General features: G+C 46.8%; 1 protein-coding gene across 2 annotated transcripts in view; it reads right to left on the bottom strand.

Annotated features, from left to right (window-relative positions):
• Nucleotides 1-27,013, bottom strand: part of NGLY1 (N-glycanase 1) — a 213,168-nt gene that overhangs the window by 38,450 nt on the left and 147,705 nt on the right. For both annotated transcript variants that reach the window (XM_078663965.1, XM_078663966.1), the window contains exon 8: nt 800-910. In XM_078663965.1, coding sequence (XP_078520091.1) covers nt 800-910 — 111 coding nt within the window. The remainder of the gene's footprint in view (nt 1-799; nt 911-27,013) is intronic.

The raw sequence follows: 27,013 nt of genomic DNA, 5'->3' as shown, positions 1-27,013 counted from the left end.
TGTACCAGGTGTGTGGGAGATGGGAATGGTGCTGGCAATGCCCCACGTCCGTCCATTGTGCAGCCTCTTTTTTGCGAACAAAGACCGACTGTTTCCAGTGTCTTGTAATGGCGGTCGCAAAATACTTTTTCTGTTACAGCCAGCCAATCGAGGCATTGAGTTCACATGCTCCGCGCTGAGTTTATGGACTCAAAATGAATGACAGGAAAAAACACCTCCTCCATCCAATGAGATTTTCTTTTTTTTTTAGTTTGTGTTTGTGGACCACACGAGGAATAATAACCCAGATTCAAATGGTGCCAAACTGAAGGAAATCAAAAAAATGCTTTTCAATGGAAATTCTGAGCTTACCACAATTACACACTAGCTATCACCAGAATGCAATATATATTTATGTGCATCAATAACATGTTTTGTGGTGATCCCGTACAGATGGATGGGACTAGTCTAACATTGCTATCAATCAAGATCCTAAAATGCATAACTGCAGTACCAAAGGCAAAACAAGCCAGGTCTCAGTTCCAATCAGAGTATGGAGCTACCAAACATGAGTTTAGAGGCAGCTAAGGCAATAAGCGGCAGAGGGGGAGGAGCTGCCTATACCTGTGTTTTGGAGTGTATGTGATTGAGACTTACACACACCTGTGTGTTTGCTACATTGTGCAGATGTGATGGGGTGAATTTGGAGCATGTTGAAAATGCTACTGGCCGTAAATTGTTAGTATGTGCTTAGAGATATTGTCAAAAGATGGGATGTTGATGTTGTGCATCTTAAAGTTTAATGGCAATCAAACATTACCATTTTATTTAGCCTATTGATGGTTTCTCTCAACCAGATTTCTCGAACTTCAGTTCTTCTAGACAACAGGTCTGAGTGCTTGCAGGAGTATCTCCAGGTGACGTCAACAACCTGAAACAAAACAAAATCACAAGACTTAAAAATACCATTAAAGCAGGAGAACTTTCAACTCTAAAAGGCAATCAACAAAAGTTGGTTTTGAACTGAGTGAAGAGATGCTCATTCGACAACTGGCTGCATAGCCCCAGCTTTATAAAACTGGCAATACCCCAAACATGTCATGGAGGGTGGAGACTCGCCTAAAAGAGATTAATACATTAAAATAGTTCAGTCAGCAAGTCTAGGCCACTGTGGACATTGCTTGTAAGAGATCTAATTGCTCATAAGTTAATAAAGTCATTGTGTGCAAGCAATTGCTACGGCTTTCCCCATTTTTGTAGCAGAAAAATACAGGACACAGAAAAGGGGAAAAGGAAACTCCGGTTGAGATATTCAGCTAGATCTTTTTAGAGAGTCATGTTAAAAGCTATTACATTTCTTTAGTTATGTTTTTTTTTTAACCCCTTTCCTGCGCATGACGGAACCACGCCGTCGTGAGCCACGGGCGGCGTGTGCTCATGACGACGTGGTTCCGTCATGCTGCGGCCGCTCCTCCCACGTGGCACCGATTCCCTGCCTGTGCGGGCGAATTAGTGAGTGGGCTGAGCCGCGAAGGAACAACGCCGTCGTGAGCAAGGCGATTCATAAAAGGGGGTGGTGATGGACAGAGCATCTGAATTAAGCAGAACACTCCTACCCAGTCAAAAGATCAGGGCTTGATCCATCACCGTTTTTTAGCTCACTGCACCATCCCAGCTCAGAACCTGGCTACATGCAAATTAGTCTGGCCCTGGCCCAGTGCATCATGGGAACAGGGCAGACCAAACTACCAAGCCAATTCTTTACTGGAAAGGAAACAAGCTTCCGGGGACCGGTTTCTGGCATTGCAGCCGTCTTCGGCCCGGCTTGCTTGAATCCTGATGGTGCAGTGAGCAAGGGACTCATGTCTGAGCATACCCTTCCACACCTGTAGTGGCCAAAACGATTCATAAAAGGGGGTGGTGATGGACAGAGCATCTGAATTAAGCAGAACACTCCTACCTCGTGCTCACCCCCCACCCCAGCGCCACGGCGGAATTAGCGCTGCGGCCAAGGGGATACATCTTTATTAGCATTTCACAGATATAAAAAAAATCAGAAACAATGGCGTAATTTTATCCAAAGCCCTCCCCGCCCCTCCTATGGCTGACCAGTACTAGTAGGAAGAAATTTCATTGCCAAATCTTACCAAAATTACTAAAGATACAAAGCAGGATATTCAAAATTCATTATTCACAATTCAGATGGGGCCAATTCATTAGGGGAGCCCAAATAGCTAATCCTTTAGCTTTTGGTTTGCGGCCTTTTCTAGAGTATTCAGCTTTTTAAAATCTATATATTGCTAGAACTCTCAAGCCATTGTTGACCCGATGGAGGAACAGGATCTAGCCAATGAGTGGCTAAACAAAGCCTAAAAACTGTCCAAGCAATAAATAAAAAGGACTGGTTCAGACTTAAGGAAAGAGGACAACCCACCCCTAGTACAATCAATTGAGGTAATAGATCAATTTCTCTGCCCAACATAGTTGCCAAAATACAGCTAACACTGTTTCAGAGTATCTAAAACTGGACATGTGGCAAACATATGTACACTGTCTGCTGCAGGATACCGACACCGAGGGCATGTAGAACCTGGTCCTCTTCCCCAATTTAGCAATCTTGGCAGGTGTAATATAAAAACTAAACCATGTTTTCAAACATTGCAATTGTAAATTAGCCGCAATGAATGATGTCTGGGCTAAATATACGCTCAAGACCAAGTTTTTTTTCGGACCGAAGTCCAGATCTTGAAAGCACAGATTAAAGTTTTAAATTTGACCCTTTTGTAGTAATTAAATTCTATGTGCCGTAAAAGGCATCCCTAAGCCTCAGTTCCTAAAATCAACTCAAAAGTAGAAACAGAGGAGTCTAACCTCACTGTATCGTCTTTTTCATTCAGCAAGATCCCCATTTTCTGTAGCATTGCCACCCAGTGATATAGTTCAAGATTAGCTACTGCTCAACCACCTCTGTCTCTAGGCAAAGTTAGTAGTTTAAATGTTCTGTGGGGGTGACAGTTAGCCCAGATAAACTTAAAGAGTTGATTCATTGTAATAAACTAGGCATTGCATATGGTCAAGGGAATAGCCCTAAAGAAATATAAAATCTTTGGCAAAAAAATCATTTTGATGGCATTACACCTCCCTACCATCGTAGGCTTAAGGTTTTCTAGACGGCTAAATTCAGTTTTGAATTAAAAAATGACTGCGTTCAAGTTGTTTTCACTGATTTTGGAAACATCTGCCATGATTTCTACACCCGTGCATCATTTACTTTTTTTTTTTTTTTTTTTTTTTTTTAACAGGTTTCATACAGCAAGTACCACACTTGTGGTGTACATGTGCACTTTTCTATGAGCAAATGCACAAACTCAATTGCTGCAAAAAATGACACCAATAAGTACACAGCTACAGTAGAACATCCTGTGAAGGAGCATTTAAATAATACAAACATCTGAACGGATCTCTGACATCATAAGATGCCGAAGGGAGGCTGGCAAGTCCTACTTCTGAATGAGGGGGCAAAAACTTAGGGATATATTGTAGAGAAAGATCAGAGTCGTGGCTGGAATAGTGTGGCGCCAACTAGCAGAGCTGGAAAGTAATAGCTGAGGAAAAAAGCATATGGGACCAATCTGAAGACAAGAAGCAGTATTCATAAGGTGATTAATCTGCAGGAAGATTTATCCATTAGAAGCAAAAGTATTGGGAAGGAAATTATGTGCTCTTTGCTCTATTTCAATGTATGGAAGCCACAGATTTTGGGAATCCAAAGCACATGAAGTGTCATTCGCTTTCTTTCAGCTGCCAGGAGAATTGAAATAAAAGCGCTGTTTCTTCAATCCCAGTGTGCTGCATTCCATGAATACGGGGCGTTCCAGCCTCGAAACGCGTCGGAACTGGTAATAATAGGAAGGCTTTGGGAAGGCAAGCTCAGCGAGGCAAATAAGGCTGGAAGGCTTGGGGCAGCGTCGTGTGCACTTCTAAAGCTCCAAGGCTTTTGCTCAAACAATAATATATATATATATATATATATATATATCTGCTTTTCCTTAGTGGAGTCGTGCTAGGACCCACAGACAACCTGTACCCCAGAATATGGGGCAAAATGAAAACTCATTTTGCCCCACTGATTTCTGTAATACAATCCTGTAAAGGAGAAAAGTATTACATAATAGCATTCGCAATTCTGGGTGTCAGAACGGAGCATTGTTTAAGTGCATCTTGGGATGCCCCCAAACTAGGTGTCTTACGGCAATCATCTACCATCAGGTCAGTTGCCTTCACCTCAAAGAGGTTTTGGCAATGAAGAAACTCCGATACCACATGGTCCCATTCCCTGGCTGCCTGGTCAGGCAACAACACTACTCTGTTTTTGTTTGCCTTGTTGCTGTCCCTTCCGCTGCTGCTCCGAGCTTGTCTCAGTCTGCTCCCCCTCAGGCAGTGTAGGGCAACCTTTGACTGTAGCCAGTTTCACACTTCCACTGGCGAGGGGAAAAAAAGCACTGTATCTCCCTTCACCACCCTAAGCTTTGCAGCGAATAGGAGGGTGTACTTTAGACCCATCATTTGAAGTAATCGCTTCAAATGATGCAACCCGCGCTTCCTCTGCACCTCCGTGGTATAGTAAGGATATGCCCAGATGGTGTTGCCAATAAATATTCACTGCTCCATTGAGCTGAAAAGTTGTGATAGGAGGTCCCTATTCTTGTAGTTGAGCAGATGGGCGATCATGCAGCGAGACACAACCCAGGCGGTGGGGAGTGTCCTGGAACATGAGCTTTTTCAATAGAGAAAAACAGAAATCTTAACCTCCAAGCCTCTGCGCAGGAGCCACTGCTCCAGGAACAACTCCATATTTGGGCCCTTAAAGTGTTCAGGGAACTCAACAATCAAACAATCAATGCATTTCTAAAGCGCGCTATATACCCGTGAGGGTCTCAAGGCGTTAGGGGGTGGTGAAGGGGGCCCGCTACTGATCAAACAGCCAGGTTTTGAGAAGTCTCCTGAAGGCAAGCAGGTCCTGAGTCTGTCGTAGGCTGCTGGGGAGAGCGTTCCAGGTCTTGGCGGCGAGATAGGAGAAGGATATGCCGCCGGCGGTGGTCTTCCAGATACGGGGGACCGTGGCGAGGGCGAGGTTGGCTGAGCGGAGGCTTGGGGTGGGGGTGTAGAAGCTAAGTCGGTTGTTGAGGTATGTGGGTCCGGTGTTGTGTAGTGCCTTGTGTGCGTGGATGAGGAGCTTGAAGGTGATCCTCTTGTTGACGGGGAGCCAGTGCAGGCTTCTCAGGTGGGGTGTGATGTGGCTGCGTCGGGGGACATCGAGGATTAGTCGTGCCGAGGCGTTCTGGATTCGTTGTAGTCGTCTCAGGAGCTTGGTTGTTGTTCCTGAGTAGAGGGCGTTCCCGTAGTCGAGTCTGCTGGTGATGAGGGCCTGGGTGACGGTTTTTCTCGTGTCGGGAGGGATCTATTTGAAGATCCTGCGGAGCATTCGGAGGGTGTTAAAACAGGATGCAGAGACGGCGTTGGCTTGCCTGGTCATGGAGAGGGTGGAGTCGAGGATGACCCCCAGGTTGCAAGCGTGGTCTGTGGGTTCCGGAGCTGTGCCTAGCGATGTGGGCCACCAGGTGTCGTCCCAGGCTGATGGGGTGGGTCCGAGGATGAGGACCTCCGTCTTGTCTGAATTCAGCTTCAGTCTGCTGTCCTTCATCCAGTCGGCTACGGCCTTCATTCCTCTGTGGAGGTTGGCTTTGGCGGTGTGGTGGTCTCCGGTGAGGGATATGATCAGCTGGGTTTCGTCGGCATAGGAGATTATGTTGAAGTTGTGTTGTCGTGCGACGTGGGCGAGCGGTGCCATGTAGATGTTGGACAGCGTTGGGCTGAGGGAGGATCCCTGTGGGATGCCGCAGATTATCTCTGTTGTCTTCGAGCGGAACGGTGGGAGGCGGACGCTCTGGGTTCCGACGGAGAGGAAGGATGTGGTCCAGGCCAGGGCTTTCTCTTGGATTCCGGCGTCGTGGAGGCGTGCTGATAGGGTGCGGTGGCAGACTGTCGAAGGCTGCAGATAGGTCCAGGAGGATGAGGGCGACTGTTTCTCCTTTGTCCATCAGGATCCTAATGTCATCGGTGGTGGCGAGGAGGGTGGTCTCGGTGCTGTGTTTGCTGCGGAAGCCGGATTGGGAGGGGTCCAGGATGTTATCTTCGAGGTAGCGGGTTAGCGGTTTGTTGACAATCTTCTCTGTCACTTTGGCCGGGAACGGGAGCAGGAAGATGGGCCGGAAGTTCTTGAGGTCCTTGGGGTCCGCCTTGGGCTTCTTCAGTAGGGCGTTTATCTCGGCGTGCTTCCAGCTTTCCGGGAAGGTTGCTGTCTCGAAGGAACTGTCGATTGTTTTCCGGAGGTGGGGCGCGATGGTTGTATTGGCTTTGTTGAAGACGTGGTGAGGGCAGGGGTCGGATGGGGATCCGGAGTGGATGGAGTTCATGGGTTTGATGGTGTCTTTGTCCCCGACGTTGGACCAGGTGGTCAGGCGTCTGGTGAGGATGCTGCTCGCAGGGGTGGTGGACTCTGTGGTGGGTGCGAGGTTGTCGGAGTTGAAGCGGTCGTGGATGTCGGTGATCTTACGGTGAAAGAAGGTGGCCAGGGAGTCGCACAGGTCCTGTGATGGAGGGATGTCGTTGGTGTTGGAGCTGGGGTTGGAGAGTTCTTTCACGATGCTGAAGAGCTCTTTGGTGTTGTGTGCATTGTTGTCTAGGCGGCCCTTGAAGGCCGCCTAGACAACAATGTCGGTCCTGATGAGATGGTGGTGTCTGCGGGTGGCGCTCTAGTGGGCTGTGTGGCTGTCTGGTGTTCGGTCGTGGAGCCATTTCTTTTCCAGCTTCCGACAGGTGCTCTTGGAGATCCGGAGGTCTTCGGTGAACCAGGTGGCTTTCTTGTTGGTGTGGTTGGTTGTGCAGGTCTTGAGAGGGGCGAGGGTGTTGGCGCAGTCATTGATCCACTGATTGAGGTTGGTCGCGGCGGTATCTGGGTCGGTGGGGTTGGCGGGTGGTCTCAGGGCGAGGGTGGTAGCCAGTTGGTCCTTGATGACCTTGCCCCAGCAGCGGCGTGGCAACTGTGGGTGCGGTGGTGTGTGGTGGGTTTCCTGAAGGTGAAGTGGACTCATCTGTGGTTGGTCCAGTGGGGTTCGGTGGTGTGGTTGAAGGAGACGTGGGGGCTTGTGGAGAAGATGGGGTCCAGCGTGTGTCCAGCGGCGTGGGTGGGTGTAGTCACGAGCTGTTTGAGTCAGAGGTTGGCGATCAGGGTGGAGGAGTTTGCGTCGTCGTCGTTATCGAGGAGGAAGTTCAGGTCTCCGAGGAGGATGTAGTCCGTGGAGGCGAGGGCATGGGTGCTGACGAGGTCGGCGATGGTGTCGCTGAACTGTGTTCATGGTCCGGGTGGTCTGTAGACGAGTGTTCCTCTGAGGGTGGTGTTGGGGTCAGTGTGGATGTGGAAGTGCATGTGCTCTGCCGGGTATTGTTATGTCGGGAGCACCCTTCAGGTCTTGCTGAGAGCTGCACCACCTCATGCTTGAGGATATATGAAGGTTAATGCAGATTCAGTATTATTTATCTGGTCCACCAGTTTTGTGATCTGCTCTCAGTAAATTCACATCAGTGGATATCGTGTCAATCTTTGCCTCCCTAGCACTTTCGGTGTCTAGACTTGCCTTTAGGATTGTCTCATCTAGTGTTCCATGGTATCCTCCATCTGCTTTAGGGGTTCTGCAGCCACCTGTGGCCGTGATAATGCTTCCAAAATGTCCCTGGAAGGGAGTGGTCTGGCTGTCATGGGTTTCATCATCATTCGGCCCCATGCCACAACTACTCACTTCTCCAGGTACGATACTCCTTCAGCTAGCAGCTGTGTCGCCTTCCGCTGTGCATTTTGGTCATGGCAGTTAGCCTGCCTAATAGTTGCATTAACTCACCTTCCAAATCCATGAGGCAAAGATTAGTAGTGGTTTCTTTTTCAACATATCTCAAACTTTGCTTTTCTGTTTTTTGTTTTTTTAAGTACACTTTTTTTGTCAAGATTCACAGTAATGTTTGCTCCTGGCACATTTTGCTTTTCTCAAGCCAGTCAGTGGAGCCCATCATAAATTGGGTGCCCACATTGCATGCAGGTCAGCATGATCAAAAAGTGATGTGGGATACCGCACATGGTGGGACAAATTAAATGTTATGACTATGATTGAAAATCCTATGATGCAGGACCTGTCACGTCAGATAACGTGACCATTTAGAAATAAAATCTAAAGAAACAAAGCAGTATGAATGGGCAGTGATTTAATGCAGTTGGATACTATAAAGGCTGGTGTGAGAATAGCGATTCTCCTAATTAAATGCTGATAATCTGGATTTTTTTAAAGACACTGAGGCTAACATTATGCTTTATTCCTTTAATGCAAACTCCGCACAGCCACTTTGAAGTATAACACACAAACAAAATTGTTCTTTAACAGAATACAGCAGGACCCTAATAGGCATGCCCACAGTACAATCTGCCTCTTTGAAATGCAGTCCTAAATTCTCCATCATGTATTACGAAAAGTCCAAAAACGATATGGCTCAACAGGAAATGAAAAAACTCCTCAAACAACGATGAACTTGCATTGCAGAACCAAGGAAAGAAGGCACTCAGTTCATAGAGGTTTCCAGGTGATGGAGACACAAGACAAACTACTGGTAAATATCTGGAATTGAAGAGGAATATTAAAACATCCTCTATAGGTGTAAGACATTCTAAATAAATAGCGCATAAACAAATACAAGGTATTTGGGAATCTTGAATTATTAAAGTTTCATATTTTAATAACCTCGTATAGTTTTGTGTTGTTTGTTTTTTATTATTTATGTTGTTATCCAAACCCTTCAACCAACTCCAGGGAAGGGAGGGGGGGGGATAATGTTCGCCTCTGTCAAACTCATAGTCCATTTAACCCACCTTGCTATTGAAGCAGACTTTATAGCCTTGAAAGTTTTCACAGATGAAATGAGTAGTTGCTTAACACCAGGTTTTGTTCACTCATTCTGGAATCATATTCGCTCATGCAATCTACTGCACACAACGTTTTGCAAGAGTCAAACCTAGGATGAAAAATTGGGTCTGACATAGTCTTAGTTCTTCTAATATTTTCAAATCTCACTCCAAAAGGTGTCTTAAGGAAAATGTTACTTACCCAGTAAGCATCTCTTCTTGGCATGTAGAGCTGTAGATTCACATGCTTTGTATACTAATGCCATCTAGTGTTGGGTCCGGATGTTTGCACTTTGTTGTTCTTCAAAGAAGTCTTGCCAGTCACGAGGTAGGGGACTCCTCCTTTCGGTGATAGTGCACATGGGCATCGACTCCATTGTTAGATTGTTTTCCACAGAGGGTGAGCCCAGGCGGGCGAATGTGAATCTGCATCTCTACATGTCAAGAACAGATGCTTACTGGGTAAGTAGCATATCCGTTCTAGGCATGTGAGCTGTAGATCACATGTTTTGCATAGACTATACAGTTGTATTCTCCCAAAGCTGTGGCTAACCAACCAAATATTCAAGGTTAAGCAATCCTTGTCCAACCCCGTCCCAGTCACTCTAGGAGTCCAACAAGGATCGTTCCGCTCTCCTACACTCTTTAACCTATGCATGGAACCACTCACCGACATCCTCAGTTCCTCTAATGTCCAATATCACCTGTACGCGGACGATACACAAATATATTTAAAGATCCATTCACTAGAGAACAACAAATCTCTCAATGTAACGCTACAAAAAACTCAGACCTGGCTGGCTAAAAACCATCTGAAACTAAACACCCTCAAAGCCGAATTCCTCCTCATTGCTCCCCCCAACCAATCGACAATCATCCGGACTAGCTGAAACACCCCACAGCACTCAACTGCCAACCTCTTATTATCGATTCACCGAAATCATTGGGAGTAACTCTCGATAAAAATCTCAACAAGCAGAAACACATCAGCAGAGCAACAGATCTATCTGTGGAAAACCCCACATTTGAAAGAATGGAAGGAGAACTTGAGGGTGAAGTTTCCACTCATGAATCTGTGGTCTCTGCCTGCTGAGAAGATATGCGGCGATCTGATTGTTTAAACCTAGGAGGTGTTCCACTAGGAGATACATTTTGTGATGTGTGGCCCACCTCCAAATGGCTTGTGCAAGGCTTAACAGCTGTAGTGTGTGCGTGTCCCCCTGTTTCTGTATGTAATATATGGCTGTCATGTTGGTGCGTATCAGGACAGTTTTGCTTGCAAGGTGAGTCTGGAAGGCTTTGAGCGCTAGGAATACTGCTAGCAGCTCTAGATGATTTATGTGAATTTGCTTTAGCTTTTGACTGCACGAACCTTGAATCGTGTGAGTCTGGAGATGAGCTCCCCAACCAGAGAGCGATGCGTATTCTGTTAGGACTGTCTGTTGAACTGGGTCGATGAAGTGCCGCCCTATGGATAGGTTTTGTGGATTCCACTACTGCAGAGAGTGATGGGTGTGGCAGTCTAGCAACACTAGATCTGTCAATTGACCCCAAGGCTGATTTCACGGACGTGCTAAGTACTCCTGAAGGGGACGCATTTGAAGTCTAGCATAAGGAACTATTATGATGCAAGACTCCATCATTCCTAGTAACTGCATAAATGCTCGAGCTGGTAATGACTGATTGGGTTGAAACACTGAAACTAGAGCCTGAATATTGCAGATCCTGGCTGCATTGGGATAGGCTAGAGCTTTTTGAGTATTGAGAGTGGCTCCTAAGTATGTTTGTGTGTTGGAGATGAGATTTCAACGCGTTTACTGTGAACCCCGGATCGTGAGGTAATTGTACTGTTATTTGAGTGAGTTGGAGACACTGTGGGAAAGAACTGGCTTTGATGAGCCAATCGTCCAAGTATGGGAAGACATGAATCTGTTGTCTTCGCAGGTGAGCAGCGACTACTGCTAGGAATTTGGTGAATACTCTTGGAGCAGTGGTCACTCAGAATGGAAGCACTTTGAACTGGTAGTGTTGTCCCTCTACCACAAAACTGAGATATGTGCGCTGAGCGTAATGTATTGGAATAGGGTAGACAAAGTCACCTTCCTGTAGGAGTGGGAGCCGTTGAAGTGTTACCATGTGAAAGTGAACTAAGTGAATATATTGACTTAGCTCTCTGAGGTCCAGTATAGGCCTGAGGGAGCCGTCCTTTTTGGGTATGAGTAAATTTAGGGAGTACTCGCCGGATCACCGAAATCGCAATGGTATGGGCTCTATAGCTCCCTTTTGAAGAAGATAGTGAACCTCATGTTTGAGGAGCTGTATATGCTCTGGTGACATTTTGTGTGAACGTGGATGAATGTTTGGGGGATTTTTTTTTTTTTTGATTCCAAGACCTTTATTGATACTGTACGTCAATGATACACGGCTTGGTGCCTACAACCCTAATTGGGCCGGCAGCGTATCAATCCGTTAAATAAATGTCACATAAAGAAACTGCATTATTTTTTAACAAGAGCAACCCATATATCCTTGTAAACTGGGTAAGTACATTAGTACTGAAAAACAACGTTCACAAGGAACTCATTTTTAAAAAATCACATTAAACTTTTTCGGCAATCGGAATAATTACCCTGCTTGATAGACAAGCAGGGTAATTATTCCGATTACATAAAGAAACTGCAACACAGGTATATATAATACACAGCAAGTCGCCTACAACCACCGTGGGCCGGCCGCGTTAACAGTAACGTTTGGTCTCAGATTTTGCTTTTTCTACTATAGAACAGTCATAAACCATAACTGGATCATTCCACTACCCAACCGACATTAAAGCGTTAAGAAACAGGTGGTGCCTTGGCAGCTCAATAATTTCTGGAGGTCAATTTAAATAACAGACGTCAAAAATCGCTCAATCATCGACATGTGCATTCAGGTAGGTTGAAAGATACACCCAATAGTCCTTAGGCCTGGACCTAGGCGGCATTGATTCTTCATAGGTCCGGAGCGTGTCCTGGCAATGCGACATATCCTTCAGCCACTGTTTGGCCAATGGTACCCTAGTACTCTCCCAGCACATTGAGATTCTGCGCTTAGCCAAGAGCAAGGCCACTGCGCAGAACCTACGTTTCGTGGCTTTCACACTTCCCAGTAACCCCAGTAGGCAACAGCGAATTGTACTTACAATAGTGACTCCCACCATTTCGGACAATTGAGCCACGACCTCGATCCAGTAGGTCTGTATCCCCGCACAGTGCCACGATAAATGAATAAAGTCTGCTTGGCTGTAACCACATCGCCTGCATCGTGCCTCGTCCCGTAAACCATACCTATGCAATTGGACTGGTGTGTAATATGCTTGGTGTAGGTATTTAAAATGTATTATACGCAAATTGCGGTTGGGCGTGAGCATTTTGGTCAGTGTGCAGGCTATCTCCCAATCTTTTTCTGTGAGGGGAGCCTCCAGTACTGTGTTCCATCTATCCTGAGCCCTGGTCGCCCTGCAGCCTATTTCAGCCTGCTCCATTTTGTAGAGTCGTGAGACCAAGTGCGTGGTGTTGGGAGACGTTAGAAGGAATTGCAATGTATCTAAAGTTGACGGTTCATCAGGAAAGGTTGGGTAATGCTGTTTGATCGCCCCCTTTAGCCTGTGAAATGTAAAGCGAAATAATAGCGTTGGGTTTTGTATATAGGCCAGGTCTTGCTCCATGATGAATACCCCATCTTTATATAAGTCACCCATGGAGACTATCCCCACCTGTTTTAGGAGACCCATGCCAACAGCTTCAGCCGTGACCGACAAATTCGAATGATGGTGTAGCGGCAATGCAGGAGCGTATAGGGATAGTTTGTGTATCAGTTGACCTAATCGTCTCCATGCAGCATTTGTGGTATCAATCATATTGATGTCATTGCTGTGGAGTGGGGGTCTGTTGTGTGTGATGATGGTGTCTAGTGGGACAGGCTCCGCGTCACACTCCTCAATAGCTACATGTGTCAAATATGGGGTTTTGTGGTACCAGTGTGTAGCGTATTGGGCCTGGGCACATAAGTAATATAGCAAGAAGTCTGGTACTCCCCACCCGCCTTGGTCATAAGGTAGTGTCAACATAGCTAAGGTAATACGCGCTTGCTTACCCGCCCATATCAGCTTCAACACCAATGTGGTCAGTCGCTTGAAAACTTCCCTTGGCGGTTGGATGGGGATATTATTGAAGAGGTAAAGGAGTTTAGGAAGCACAACCATCTTTACGATCGCTATTCTGTCAGCCAGTGATAATGGGAGCTGAATCCATCTCTTGACTTGGTCTTCTAGTGTATCTATGGCCCTGCCATAGTTCGTCCGTATGACTAATTCCGGGTCCCTATGGAACCATATACCCAGGTATCGTATTGGGTCTGTCTGCCACGCTAGTGGGTATTCAATCGCGTGTGGTAGGGTAGTGTCAGTCAGTGGGAATACGGAGGACTTGTCCCAGTTTATCTGTAGTCCCGAATATCCCCCAAATTTGATGTATGCGCGTAAGAGGGAGTCCAGATTTTGTGCAGGGTCGCGGACATATAGCAGCATATCGTCCGCATATAGGGAGATATGCAGGGGTCGACTTGGAAATTGGAGCGCCAGGTGATGGTGTTGCTGCCGCACTATACAGACCAGGGGTTCCAGGGCCAGGGCAAACAGGAGAGGGGACAGGGGACAGCCTTGTCTTGTCCCTCTTTCTATATTAAAGGCCTCCGATATGTAGCCATTGATTTTAATCCTAGCTGTGGGTTGGGTGTATAATAACTGGATCCATTGAATGAAAATTAGGGGCAAGCCCATCCTGTGAAGTATCGTGATTAGATAGGACCATTCAATGGAATCGAATGCCTTTGCGGCGTGCAGCATCACCGCTACAGCTTTCGTGGTCGGGCTCAGGTAGTGGGAGACCGCAAAGAGCGTCCTGGTATTGTGTGCGGTATTTCTAGAGGGTATAAACCCTGATTGGTCCGGGAGGACCAGATTTACCATGAGAGGCTGTAACCGCGTAGCGAGTGATTTAGCGAGAATTTTCGAGTCCACATTTTGCAGAGACAAAGGGCGATATGAATTGCATCTGTCAGGGTCTTTGTCAGGTTTAAGAAGTGCAATTATCATTGCTTCGCGCAGTGTAGCTGGGAGTACCTGAGTGTCATGGGCAGCACCAAACATTGCGACTAAACGAGGCGCCAGTATATCTTTATAAGTTTTGTAGAATTCACAAGTGAATCCGTCAGGGCCTGGAGCCTTTCCGTTTGGCAATGACTGGATCACTTCCGTTACCTCCTCTACGGTTATCGGCAGAGACAAATATCGTCTTTGGGTGTCGGATAGCCAAGCTATTGCAATGTCTTCCAGATAGTGTAGTGTGTCCCGTTGTGTAGCTACCGGTCGTGATGTATACAAGTCTCTATAGTTGTGGACAAAACTCTGCAGTATTCCCATCTGATCCGTATGTGTAATATCGTCTTCCCCTGTAATCTGCGTTAGTGTGTGTTTTGCGGCCAGCACAGATTTTAGACGCCAGTACTCGCCCAGGACGACCTCCCTCCCCGTACGCCCTGGCTAAGTGTCTCTTACTTAAATATTTTATCTCATCTGCTGCGAACGCCTGATGTTCAGTTAGTGTGATTCTAATTTCATTAAGTATCGATGGATGTGGAGTTCGTTCATATTGACGTTCTAAAGTGCTGAGTTTGGACTCGCAACGTGTCAGCTGCGCTCTAATGTCCCGCAATATCCCCGCAGTCGTGCTGATGCAAACACCACGTATCGTGGCTTTAAACGCTTCCCATAAGAGGCCAGCGTCATCTGTCGAGTCTTCATTTCGTTGAAAATACTCCCTAACTGCCTTTTCTATGGTATCTGCATAGAGGGAGTCAGTTAGCGCTGCAGCATTGAACCTCCAACTGTACGGCGGTGGCGTATAATTGGGAATTTGTAAGGACAGTTTAATGGGGTTGTGGTCCAAAAGAGTTTTGGGCATGTGTTTGATTGCCCGGGTCCACAGTAGTAATTCATCTGAACCCAGCCAGTAATCAATACGCGACCAGCTGCCATGTACTGCCGATGTGTGCGTCGCTTCTGTAACACCCGGATGACGCACCCTCCATAGGTCTTTTACATTTAGATCTAACATGACATCATGCAATTTGGCTCGTGCTTGCGTGTGGTGCTCTGTCGTGTTGCCTGATCTGTCCACACTATCATCTAGGGCGATATTTAGGTCACCCCCCAAAGCAGGACTTGATCAGTCTCAGAGGTCAACTGCAGCCCAAGCTCATGAAAAAAGTCAGGGGCATCCGTGTTGGGACCGTATGTGTTAACCAGTGTCAGTTGTCTACCATGTAGTCTACCTCTCAGTTTAATGTAGCGGCCATTCGCGTCTAGAGTCGTCGTGTCAATTTTGAAATTTGTGCCTTTCTTCACTAGTATGGAGACCCCTCTAGAGTAAGATGAGTATTTGGAGCAGTGTATGGATTCCGCCCATCTCCTTCCCACCTGTGCGTGCGAATGTGGAGCTTCGTGCGTTTCCTGGAACATAACAATATCAATGTGCCATCTATCCAGGCATGCGAATATCGGACGTATCTTTCTTGGATTGGTATAGCCCCTGATATTCCAGGTGAGGAAGTTTAACGTTGGTGCAGTCAATGTAGAAGCAGCTATTGGGTCCGCCTGTGTAATCTGTGAGCGTTCCCTGTCTGAACTAGACAATACCTCCGTGTGGGGGACAACAGATAATGCATGAAGGCACAATAAAGCAAACAGTAGGCATATCCCGGCCGGATGTAGGCAGTGCATCCTAAGTAGTCTGATCCATGAACTAAAACAGCAACCCTCGTGTCCCACCCCCCACCCACAACAGTAGCCCAATCCTGCTGATGCTATACCCTAAGTAAACACCCCAATTGCATAGAACTTTCGTGGGGATCACCCATGGGGGGGGTCCGCCTGGACTGCACATCTCCATCCGAACTAGCGGATGTGGACGAACTAAACTATCTATTAGCAACCGAATTAGCACATCATATATTACAGCATGAGGAATTATCAGTCAAATGTATATAGGCCACAGATCTCATAGTAACCGTCAAGAAATGTAGCTCTTCCTGTACCCCACAGCATGTCTCGCTCGGTAGTGTATCATCAGTTTTAAACCTGATAGGAGGTACAAGTAGCACCAAAGTAAGCAGGTGCACTGAGGGCCGGCCTATACTTAGCACTATCAATTAACAACATAGACATAACAGGTAGGTGCATGCTGGGGCTACCATATAAATGCACAATGTGAGCTATGCATAGTAAGCATGTGTAGCACAGTGCCCTGTCCCCCTCTGCAATACAATGACATGCCATGCCATCCAGGGGCATGAAGACGCGAGTTATCACATGAAAAGTGCCCAAATAGTGTACATTGCGCTCCATAGCGGACTGACATCACATTACAGCCAAGTGTCTCCTCTGCATCTTCACAGTGTCCGCCAACCTTCAATGAAACTACACCTTCCATAGGAGTACGTGCAGTGCAAATGTAGATGCGGTCCCATGTGGCCTCTACACACAAGGCAAAGTCCTGCACCCAGCAATGCCACTATTCTGCTCTCTCAGACCTCACCCTCAAGGCATGCAGAAGCCGTGTTCCACCCAGCCCTCACTCGTGGTCAAATCCGCCCACAATGTCCGGGTAGAGGTGAGCATAGTCTCGTAATTCAGAGGTAGTGCCATGTATACCACACCTTCAAAACAGCCCAAAGGCCACAGTGGCAGGGCAGTCATGTCCGTTGTCAACTAAGAAGAACGTACATGTTCGACTTACCAACTCCAGCGCCGCCACTGCATTACAGCCCCCGGCACTGAGTGAAGGAAGGAATACAGCACCTACTGTTCAGTCAACTCTCGCCACCAAGAGTCATGAAGGCGTAGCATCCCTGCAGGGTCTGTTCAGTCTTCATCTCCCGTTCAGTCTTCATCTCCCGTTCAGTCTTCATCTCCCGCAAGGATCCTCGCTGAGCCCCACCCTCTTCAACGTCTACATGAGCCCCCTCGCGGCCATCGCACGCCAACACAACCTCAACATCATCTCCTACGCTGACGACACCCAGCTGATCCTCTCCCTGACCAACGACCCCGCCGCCGCCAGATCCAACCTTCACGAAGGGATGAAAGACGTAGCCGAGTGGATGACGACCAGCCGCCTGAAACTGAACTCAGACAAGACGGAAGTCCTCATCCTGGGCTCCTCGCCCTCCGCCTGGGACGACTCCTGGTGGCCCCCCGCCCTGGGCACCGCACCCAAACCGACAGACCACGCACGCAACCTGGGCTTCATCCTGGACTCCTCCCTCTCCATGACCAGACAAGTCAACGACGTCTCCTCGTCGTGCTTCAACATCCTGCGCATGCTACGGAAGATCTTCCGGTGGATCCCCACCGAGACCAGGAAGACGGTCACCCAGGTCCTCGTCACCAGCCGACTGGACTACGGCAACGCCCTCTACGCCGGAACCACCGCCAAGCTCCAGAAGAGACTCCAGCGGATCAAGAACACCTCAGCCAGACTCATCCTCGACATCCCCCGACACAGCCACATCTCCGGACATCTGAGAGACCTGCATTGGCTCCCCGTCAACAAAAGAATCACCTTCCGTCTCCTCACCCACGCACACAAAGCCCTACACGATCAAGGCCCGAGCTGCCTCAACAACCGCATCAACTTCTACGCTCCTAAACGCCATCTCCGATCAGCCAGTCACGCCCTCGCCGCCGTCCCCGCATCCGAAAAACGACAACAGGAGGAAGGTCCTTCTCCTACCTGGCCGCCAAGACCTGGAACTCCCTCCCGACCGACCTGCGCCTGACCCAAGACCACCTCTCCTTCAGGAAGAAGCTCAAGACCTGGCTGTTCGAGCAGTAGCAGCACCCCCCTCACCCCCCCCCAAGCGCCTTGAGACCCTCCGGGTAAGTAGTGCGCTCTACAAATGTCTTGATTGATTGATTGATTGATTGATGGGCCTGACGCTTACTCTCTTTGCGGTGATTAATAATCTTCTTTATGAAGTCATTTGCTGCCTTAGGTGAGAGAAGCAGCGTCGATTTTCCATCCCAGGTGACCTTCAAGCGCACCGGATAGAGCATGGCGTATTCAATTTGTAGGTCGCGCAGCTTCGCCTTGGCGCCATTAATGTTTGGGGGATTGTTGATAAGCTCAAGGTAATAACTAGATTGGATAATTCATAGGACCCATCTGTTTGAAGTTATTGTATGCCAGACGGGGAGGAATTGAGAGAGCTGTCCCCAGACAGGTGTGGAACGATCAGGGAAAGCAGAGGCAGGTCACTGTTTGTTTGTCGCGGGGGAGGTGCAGGGTGTGGAGCCCTTCCCTTGCCATTGTTGCCTCTAAATCCGTCTCAAAAGGAACCTCTTGAAGAGGGTGGCTGACTGTTGCCTCTATATGATGCTGAGCTGTTGTCTGTGGATAAGTTTTTGGAGCCCCCCTGTAGAAGGAGCATTGAAAAGAACCCCGATTGGATGGGGACTATAGGGCTCCCATGGATTTTTCGAAATCTGTGTCCTTTTTCATCTTCTCTAAGGAAGTGTCTACCACAGGGCCAAAGAGGCGTTCTTTATCAAAAGGTAGATTTAAAATAGAAGCCTGGACTTCGGGTTTAAAACCTGAAATTCGAAGCCAGGCGTGCCTTATCAAGACACTAGTACTGATAGCCCGAGCGGCAGTGTCAACTGCATTCAAAGTACATCTAATTGAAGTGTTTCCTGAACTAGGGTGTGTGCCTTAGTTTTATGCTCATCAGGTAGAAATTGGAGCTATTGTTCCAATTTATCATAGTGCGCCCTGTCATATCTGTCTAAGAGAGCCTGGGTATTGGCAATACGCCAGTGATTGGCTGCCTGTGCAGCAACTCTTTTTCCCGAGGCATCTATTAGTTTAGATTCCTTGTCTGGAGGTGGGGCATCCCTGAGATTTGTGAGTTTTCCTGTTCACGGGCATTAGAAACTAGGGAATCTAACGGCAATTGACCCTGGATATAAACTGGATCTGTTGGTGCAAATTTATACTTTTTATCTACCCTTGGTGTAAGGATTCGTACGCGAATGGGATCTTTAAAAATATTGTTTGCATGTTTTAGCATACCCTTCAGCATAGGCAGTGTATGAGTGGATCTCTGGGAAGAGCTTAACGTTTCAAAGAGAAAAGCCTCCTCAAGTGATTCTTTATGCAGCTTAACTCCATGATACTCAGCAGCCCTATTTATTAATTCTATGTACCCTACATCATCATCAGGTGGAGAGGGTTTTGTTGGGTAGAAGTCTGGATCGTTATCTGTGTTTGGATCTGTATTATAATCGTTCCATGGATCAGGACTATTGTCAACAACCCCATCCCTGTGTTCCTCATTATGGTGGTCAGGTGTTTCCGGCAGTGGTGAATTTGTGGGTGTTATCAACAAATTCGGATTAGGTGGGGAAAGAGGTGATCGAGGAGGAGGAGAGGGGTTAGTATGTTATGGTATTTTATGTTAAAATACATTTATAAAGCGCACGTACACCGGGGAGGTTTCATGGCCCTACTTTGCTTAAAACCCAAGTTCAGATGCGCATTTAAAAGGCCTGACGGAATAGCCAGGTTTTAAGAAGGCTTCTGAAACGGAGGAGATTGGTAGAGAGGGGTATTTCGGAGGGAAGAGAGTTCCAGAGCATGGGGGCTAAAATGGCAAACCTGGCACCACCAGTATGCTTTAATTTAAAAGAGGGGATGGACAGAAGTAACGTATGTGCTAAACGAAGATTTCGCGTGGGAACGTGCTTGTGGATCAGGTTATTCACAAATGTAGGACTTCTCCCATTGAGTGACTTAAAAATAAGGCACTCAACCTCAAAGGCACAGTGCTGGACTACTGGTAGCCAATGAAGTTTCTTCAGGAGAGGAGTAACATGAAGGTGCCTGGGTTGATGAACGAGCAAGCGAGCAGCCTGGTTTTGGACCAGCTGTAGGCGTTTTGGTAAAGGGAGATGCCGAAGTAGAGCGAATTGGCATAGTCAATGTGAGACTTGACCATGGCAATAACACACGGAGTCCGGGCTTCGTAGGTGAGAAACCTGCAGATCTTTTTTATTTTCCGGAGTTGGAAAAAGCAGGTAGAAATCACTGACCCTATCTGTGGCTTCCTCATGAGATCCTGACTGATGATTACCCCAAAGCTCTTGGGCGAATTTGATGGGGAGAGGGGTATTGCCTAGTTCCCTGGGCCAGAAGTGAGGGCCCCAGGGATTCTTAGAAATGCCACCGGTTAGAACCAACTCGGTCTTGTCCAGATGGCGCTTAAGATGGTTGCTGTTCATCCACTGACTAATGAACAGCATGGTGGACTGAAAGATGTGGACCGACTCTGGAGAGTTGCTGATAGGAAAAATGAGTTGAAAGTCATCAGCATAGTTAAATGTGCAGACTTGACGCTCTCTCAGGGCTCGGACAAAAGGGAGAAGGTCCAGTTTGAATAGCAATAGTACCAACATGTTTCCTCTTAAGAGGAATGTGGTAAGAGTCCTCACTTTCTGGTTTGCATTTTGATGGCAATTTTGCAAGAATATGTCCAGTTTTGGGATTGTTAAGTTCTTTTTGTTTTGGGGCCGGGTATTATGGTGGGATGTTGAAACTATACTCCTTTGATGGAGTAGGAGCTCTTTTAGCTTTAGGTGCCAATATTTTTGGAGCTGATGTTAACAGCGCCGAAGTGTTTGGATCCGAAGATGATTTTGGTTTTGGAACCTAAGGGGTTGTCAACACAAAGTGTTTTGGTTTCAGTGCCGATTGTTTCGGCTCGGTGCCCGAATGGGGCTGACTCAATCCAGAGCCGGAAGGCTTTGATGTTTGTTTCGTGCCAGCCCCACAGACGGGGCATTCGAAACGTGTTCTCAATGCCGACCTTGGCCCAAAGGCAGAGGAGGGACCGGAGCCTTTTTCTTGGGCAGAGTTTGGGGCAGGGGAGGATCGGTACTCACGGTACGCAAACCCTGCGGAGTGTTTTAGTCCATTTCAGAGTCAGCTTCTGACACGGAAATGGAGTCCTCTTCTTCCTCGGCTCCTTGAGTGTCATCGTCTTGTTCATAATCTTCTCCGAAGAGGTCCGGAATGGAGCCGCTGTGGTGGTTTTGCATATCATGACGTCGAGCCAGATGGTCATGGAGCGTCTTCTTGTATCGGAAAGATTTGCATGCGTCATAGTCTTTTTAGTTTTGCTACGGGGAGAGGCACAAGTTGCACACTTTGTGCTAGTTGATGCGCGGGTTCTTGGCGTGGCATCGAGGGCAAAATTTAAATGGAGTCCATTCCATCGACTGCAAAAGCGCCCGACACGGATAGGCCGGACGGCCTTCGGCGAAGTTTCCGATCGAAAGAGTTTTCTTGAAACCATATGATATGCGAAGAATGTGAAACGCGGTTGAATAACAATACCATCGAGGGTAAGTAGATTGTGCACCGAGAGGAACCAAAGAAACTGTGTCGAACCGGAGCGTAGCAATTCACGTCCAAACCAGATGGCGGAAAAAAAAAATCTAACAATGGAGTCGATGCCCAAGCGCACTATCACTGAAAGGAGGAGTCACCTACCTCGTGACTGGAAAGACTTCTTTGAAGAATAACAAAGTGCAAACATCCACACCCAACACTAGATGACAGGAGTATGCAAAGCATGTGATCTACAGCTCACATGCCTCGAACACCCTGTTACTTGCCTCTAAAGCTTTAACATCCGATACACTGTGGTAGGAAATTAAACAGAGAAGAGAAGCTAGCTTCATTGAAAGTCTCTTCCGATCTACATATCTACTACTAGGCTATACTGTGAAAAGACCCAGGACTAGTTTAATGTCCCATAGGTAAGGGACTTCTCTTGAACCTAATGCTTTCACGAATTCTACATACTTTGACATTTTCCCAAATGCTTCTACAATTTGCTAACGAGTGTCCTGCTGAGATTGCAGATCTGTAACAATTAAGAGACCTATAACTAAGCCCCTATCAAACTGTTCAACTAAGAAACTGACCACTTCAACTATAGGAGCTTCCACAGGATCCAAGTCCCTCTCCAAACACCAATGTACCCATGTTTTCCATTTTCCATTGTATCTATAGTGAGTATGTGGAACCCAGGATTCCTCACGGAGCTACTCGGCCCTTCCTGAAAGACCTGACATCTCACTATTTCTCCCGACACTTTCCAGGCAAGATGGTTCACAATTCCAGTCCAAACCAGAGGGTGTTCTCTTCCATCTACGTACCTTAAAATACCTTCCTCTGCCGGTAGAGACAAGGGAACATCGCAGGCCAATTCCAAGGTCATTGGGAACCAAGCCTGGGATGGCCAGAAAGGAGTTACTAGTACCAGGGAACATTCCTTCTATTTTACCTTCTGGAGAACCCTCTGGATCATTGCAAAGGGGGAAAGGTGTAAGCTTGGGCTCCCTTCCAGGATTACAGGAACGCATGGACAGCCTGAGCACCCAGGTCTAGCATCCAGATGAAGTACTTCAGTTGAAATGTCAACATGCTTGCAAAGAGATCCACCTCCAAAGGACCCCAAAGTGACAGATCTCCGAAGCCGGTCTCATTCAGCTTCCAGTCGCTGTAGTCTTTCAAGGACCTTGATTTCCAATCTGCTGCGATATTGTTTTTCCCTGCTAAGTACTCTGCTCTCAAGCTGATCTTGTCTTCTAGACAGAACATCCACATTCTTTTGGCCAAATTCGACAAGACTGAGGATTTTGTACCCCCCCAACCGATTTATGTATGCCGCTGCAGACAGTCCATTTTTAACAAGACAGTTCTGCCTTGCAGATAGTGTTTGAAGTTCATTATAGCATAGAAACCTGTTGTCAACTCCAGATAATTTATGTGGTGGGACCTCTCAATATAAGACCAAGTGTATAAGTGTTCTGGTTGCCCAGGCATGCACCCCAGCCCTGAAGGCTAGCATCCGATTCTAGTATATATTTTGGGGATCTCCCAAAGATTGCCCCGCCATTCTAAGCATCCATGTTATCCAGCCACCATGCCAATTCTAATCTGGCATCTTTATCTAGGATCACCCTGTCCCCAAACCACGATCCTTCTCTTAGAGCTCTTGCTTTCACCCTCTGTAGAGCTTGATAATAGATTGGTCCCAGAAATATGGCTTGAATAGAAGAGGAAACTTGACTTAAGAGCCTGGCTAGCTCTCTCAAGGTTGTAGAGTCCTGCCTCAACATAAATCGTATCTCCTTTCGAATCTTGGTAATTTTCTGCGCTGGCAACAGAAGGTGGGTCTTTATTGTGTCTGTTGTAAAACCCAAACTTTCTAGGGACCTGGAAGGAACCAGAATGGACTTCTCGTTGTTTATTATGAAACCCAAACTCTCTAGAAGATTTACCACCAATTCCAGGTACTTTAAAATCTGAAAATGATATTGAGACATTAGGAGCATATCGTCTAGATAAACAATTAACTGTATCCCCCCTCTCTATCAGAAAGGATGCAGCCACTCATTACCTTGGCGAAACACAAAGGAGCTGACGATAGGCAAGAGTGAAGTGCCTGAAACTGAAAAATACAATGATTCCATATGACCTAGAGGTACCCTTGAGGCTCCATGGCCGGAATGGTGGGTTTCCAGTAGAATGTCTCTCAAGAGATGGATTCTCTCTATCTTGAAATGCCTGTAGACTCGAAATCTGTTCAGATCCTTCAGATTTATAACTGGTCTCCATCCTTTGTCATTTTTCTCCACAAAGAAGATTGTACTTACAAAAACTTGGCATTCTCAAGGACCCTCTACGAATGCAACTTTTTGTATCATAGAGACCACCTCTTCTACCACCTTCTGTTGCTCTAAGGTAAGTTTCAGTACGCTTGGGAGAAAGGCTTGGACCGGGACCTCTGCGAAATTATTTTGAAGCCCTGAATTGTTTCCAAGTCCCAGGGGTCTTGTGTGATTAATTTCCAAGTGTGGGAAAAGAACTTGAGTCGACCCCCCCACTTTTACCGAGGAAAAATAAACATGAAGTGTTCGTACTCACTCTGAAAACTGGATCCTTGTCCACGGGATATGTAGCCTCTGGTACAAGTGGTTCGTCCTCATTGGGGGAAGGAGGACTGTGAGGTACCTGGCTGGCAACCGCTACCGAAACCTCTTTGTCTAAAGTTGGGCCTTTAAGTACCTCAGCCAGAAGAAAGGTCCCTTCTTCCGGCCTGACCAAAATCACTAGGGTTAAAAACCCTTCTCATTTTTGTCTGTGCTTTGTCCAAGGCTGTGGATGTCACATATTTTCCTATTGTTTTATTCATATACTCTCTGAATAGGAGGCCTTTGGGGTTTTCAGAGGAATCTTTATCCGCCATATCTCCTGATTTTGGGTTGATCTTGCTTAGGACAGCCCTACACCATTAGACCTTCAGCCCTGCACTGGCATTTCCTAGGAAGATCAAAGCTCTCTGACTCAAGCCCCTTAGTAGATTAAAATGGGTCCCATTAATATGGGCCTCCTCTGCCATGCTGATTATTCAAGCTAGGCGATCTTGGTGAGCCTTAAGGGGCCTTTCAATGCCTTTTCCTGGGTCTGGATAAGTTCAGGATCCAGGTTCGGTGTTAAGCAAACTTTCTCCTAGATCACTGGTCCAGAGCACTCGGCTCTCAAGAAGTTAAGTGCCTCTCTTTCTAGGGGATTTCTTATTCACCTTCTAATAAATTTCCCCACATGATCTTGAGGTCACCTTTCGGCACTTCTTGGATGACTGATGATATGTGGGGAAAACATCTCCTGACCACGGGGCTCCATAATTATCCCCTTAGGGGATGACAGACATTCCTCTTCTGTGACGAGGCTTTCAATGTCCATATCATCCTGATCCAGGTCAAGGATGTATTCATCAAGTAATTCTTCACTCTGATGCCCTTGATCTTCCATTGCTGTACTCTGAGCACTTGAGATATGTGTACCGCTTTGGACACCTGTATGAGTTGAATCACGTAGAACATCCAAGGCGTTTGAAGTGCTTTGACCTCCTGATCTGCTTGAGGTGTCTAGACCTCCATTAAGAGTTGAGGTCCTTAGACCTCCAGTATCAGTTGAGATGCTTGGACCTCCCAGTATAAATTGAGGTGCTTAGACCTCCATTCTGCGTTGAGGTATTTAGACCGCAGGTATAAGTTGAGGTGTTTGGATCTCCCAGTACGAATTGAGATTCTTAGACCTCCATTATGTGCTGAGGTGCTTAGACCTCCAGTATGGATTGAGGTGCTTAGACCTCCAGTATGGATTGAGGTGCTTAGACCTCCAGTATGAATTGAGGTGCTTGGACATCCCAATATGAATTGAGTATCTTAGACCTCCATTCTGCACTGAAGTGCTTAGACATCCAGTATGAATTGAGGTGCTTGGACCTCCCAATCTCCCAATCTGCTCATGGAAGCTGCCCCTACAATGTTATTAGCTTTCTTTTGTCTTTTGCCCCATTTCTTACCGCAATCAGACTCTCCCAGAGGCGGTTTCCAAGCCACAATCTTCATCAGAGATTAGGGACCTCTTATTAGACATGACTTGTTGCAAGGTTTCGCGCACAGAAGTGCACATCTCCTGTTGCATACTTTTTTTAAAGTAATTCTTCATTAATATTAGGATTAGGGGCATCAGGGCCATCAGTTTCAGCATTAGAGATAACGTGCGGTTCCTTTAAGCTAAACAGTGTGGTAAAAGCATCTAACAAAACCAGAAAAAAAGTTTGTAAGATTAATTGAGTCCAGTCCGTTGGTGCGATAAGCACTCCTGCAATGGACGCATGTTCAGTCTAGCATGAGGTACTATGGTTGTACATTGAGCCATCATCCCGAGGAGATGCATGACTGTTCTTACAGTTACCTGTTGATCTGATTAAAATTGGGGAATGAAAATCTCGAATATTTGTATCCTGGCTATATTCAGGTAAGCCATACCTAGTGTCAATTGAGAAGTGCCCGAAGTAAGGTTGACTTTGAAAGGGTTGAAGGTGAGGCTTTAAGGAGCCTTTTGTAAAGACTAGTTGATTAAGTATGTTTATGGTGGCCTGCATGTGTTGAAAGCACTTTTAAAGAGTTGTTCTTCCAATGAGCCAATTTCCTTGGTAGACACTTGGTAAAGACTAAGGGTGCAGTAGCGACACCGAAGTTGGTGGAGTAGAACAGGTTCTCAAGCTCCTTTTAAAAAAATTAAAAAAATGTTTGGAGAGTTTGTCACTTCTTCCAAGAACAACTGCTGCTGTTGTGGGGAAAGTTTGTGTTTGCGAGGGAGAATGTTGCGAGGAGTAGAAGTGAGCTCCAGACAACAAACATTAAATAATATTCAACACCCACTGGTCGGAGGTGATATTCTGCCATGTGGGAAGAAACCCTTGTTGTGACCACCGGCAGGTGTCGTGTGATCGGGAGGAATGACTGGGGAGTAAGGGGACTAGTGGTTGTGGAGGATAGTTTTGTAAATCTACAGTTGCCTCTACCTCTGGACTTGTTAACTACTTTGTATGAGCCTCTGCAGTAACCCTTAGTGCACGTGGTTTGTGTTAGAGTCCACTGGTATGAAGTGGAGTTTTCAGGGGAGGCGGTCTTGGAACCTCCAGGGTAAGAGGCGCAGCGACAGGTGAGATGGTTTCTGCAGCGCTCCCATGGCTTTAGTGGTCTCATTATCTTTATTAATCTTCTCAAAGAGGGTATCTGTAGAAAAGTAGCCCTTTTTGACATGGTTACCCCCACTTTTTGTCTGGTATGTGATGGACTGGAAGTGCACTGAGTTATTGCTACCAAAGTCCAAAGTGCCAGATCTCTTTTTCAAAACAGGCAGGGGTGAGAACCGTGTAAGCTTTGTCCATGATTAAAATAACCTAGCTTCAAAGCTTTTACAATTAATAATTGGAAATCAAAGACACTATGGCCATTAATAAGGGAGAAGGTTTCCGTAAATTGGAAACCTGTATTCAACAAAT

This window comes from Lissotriton helveticus, chromosome 10 (assembly GCF_964261635.1).
Source record: "Lissotriton helveticus chromosome 10, aLisHel1.1, whole genome shotgun sequence".
NCBI lineage: Eukaryota > Metazoa > Chordata > Amphibia > Caudata > Salamandridae > Lissotriton > Lissotriton helveticus.
Note: the sequence above shows the minus strand (reverse complement) of the source record. Positions and strands in the feature narration are given on the sequence as shown.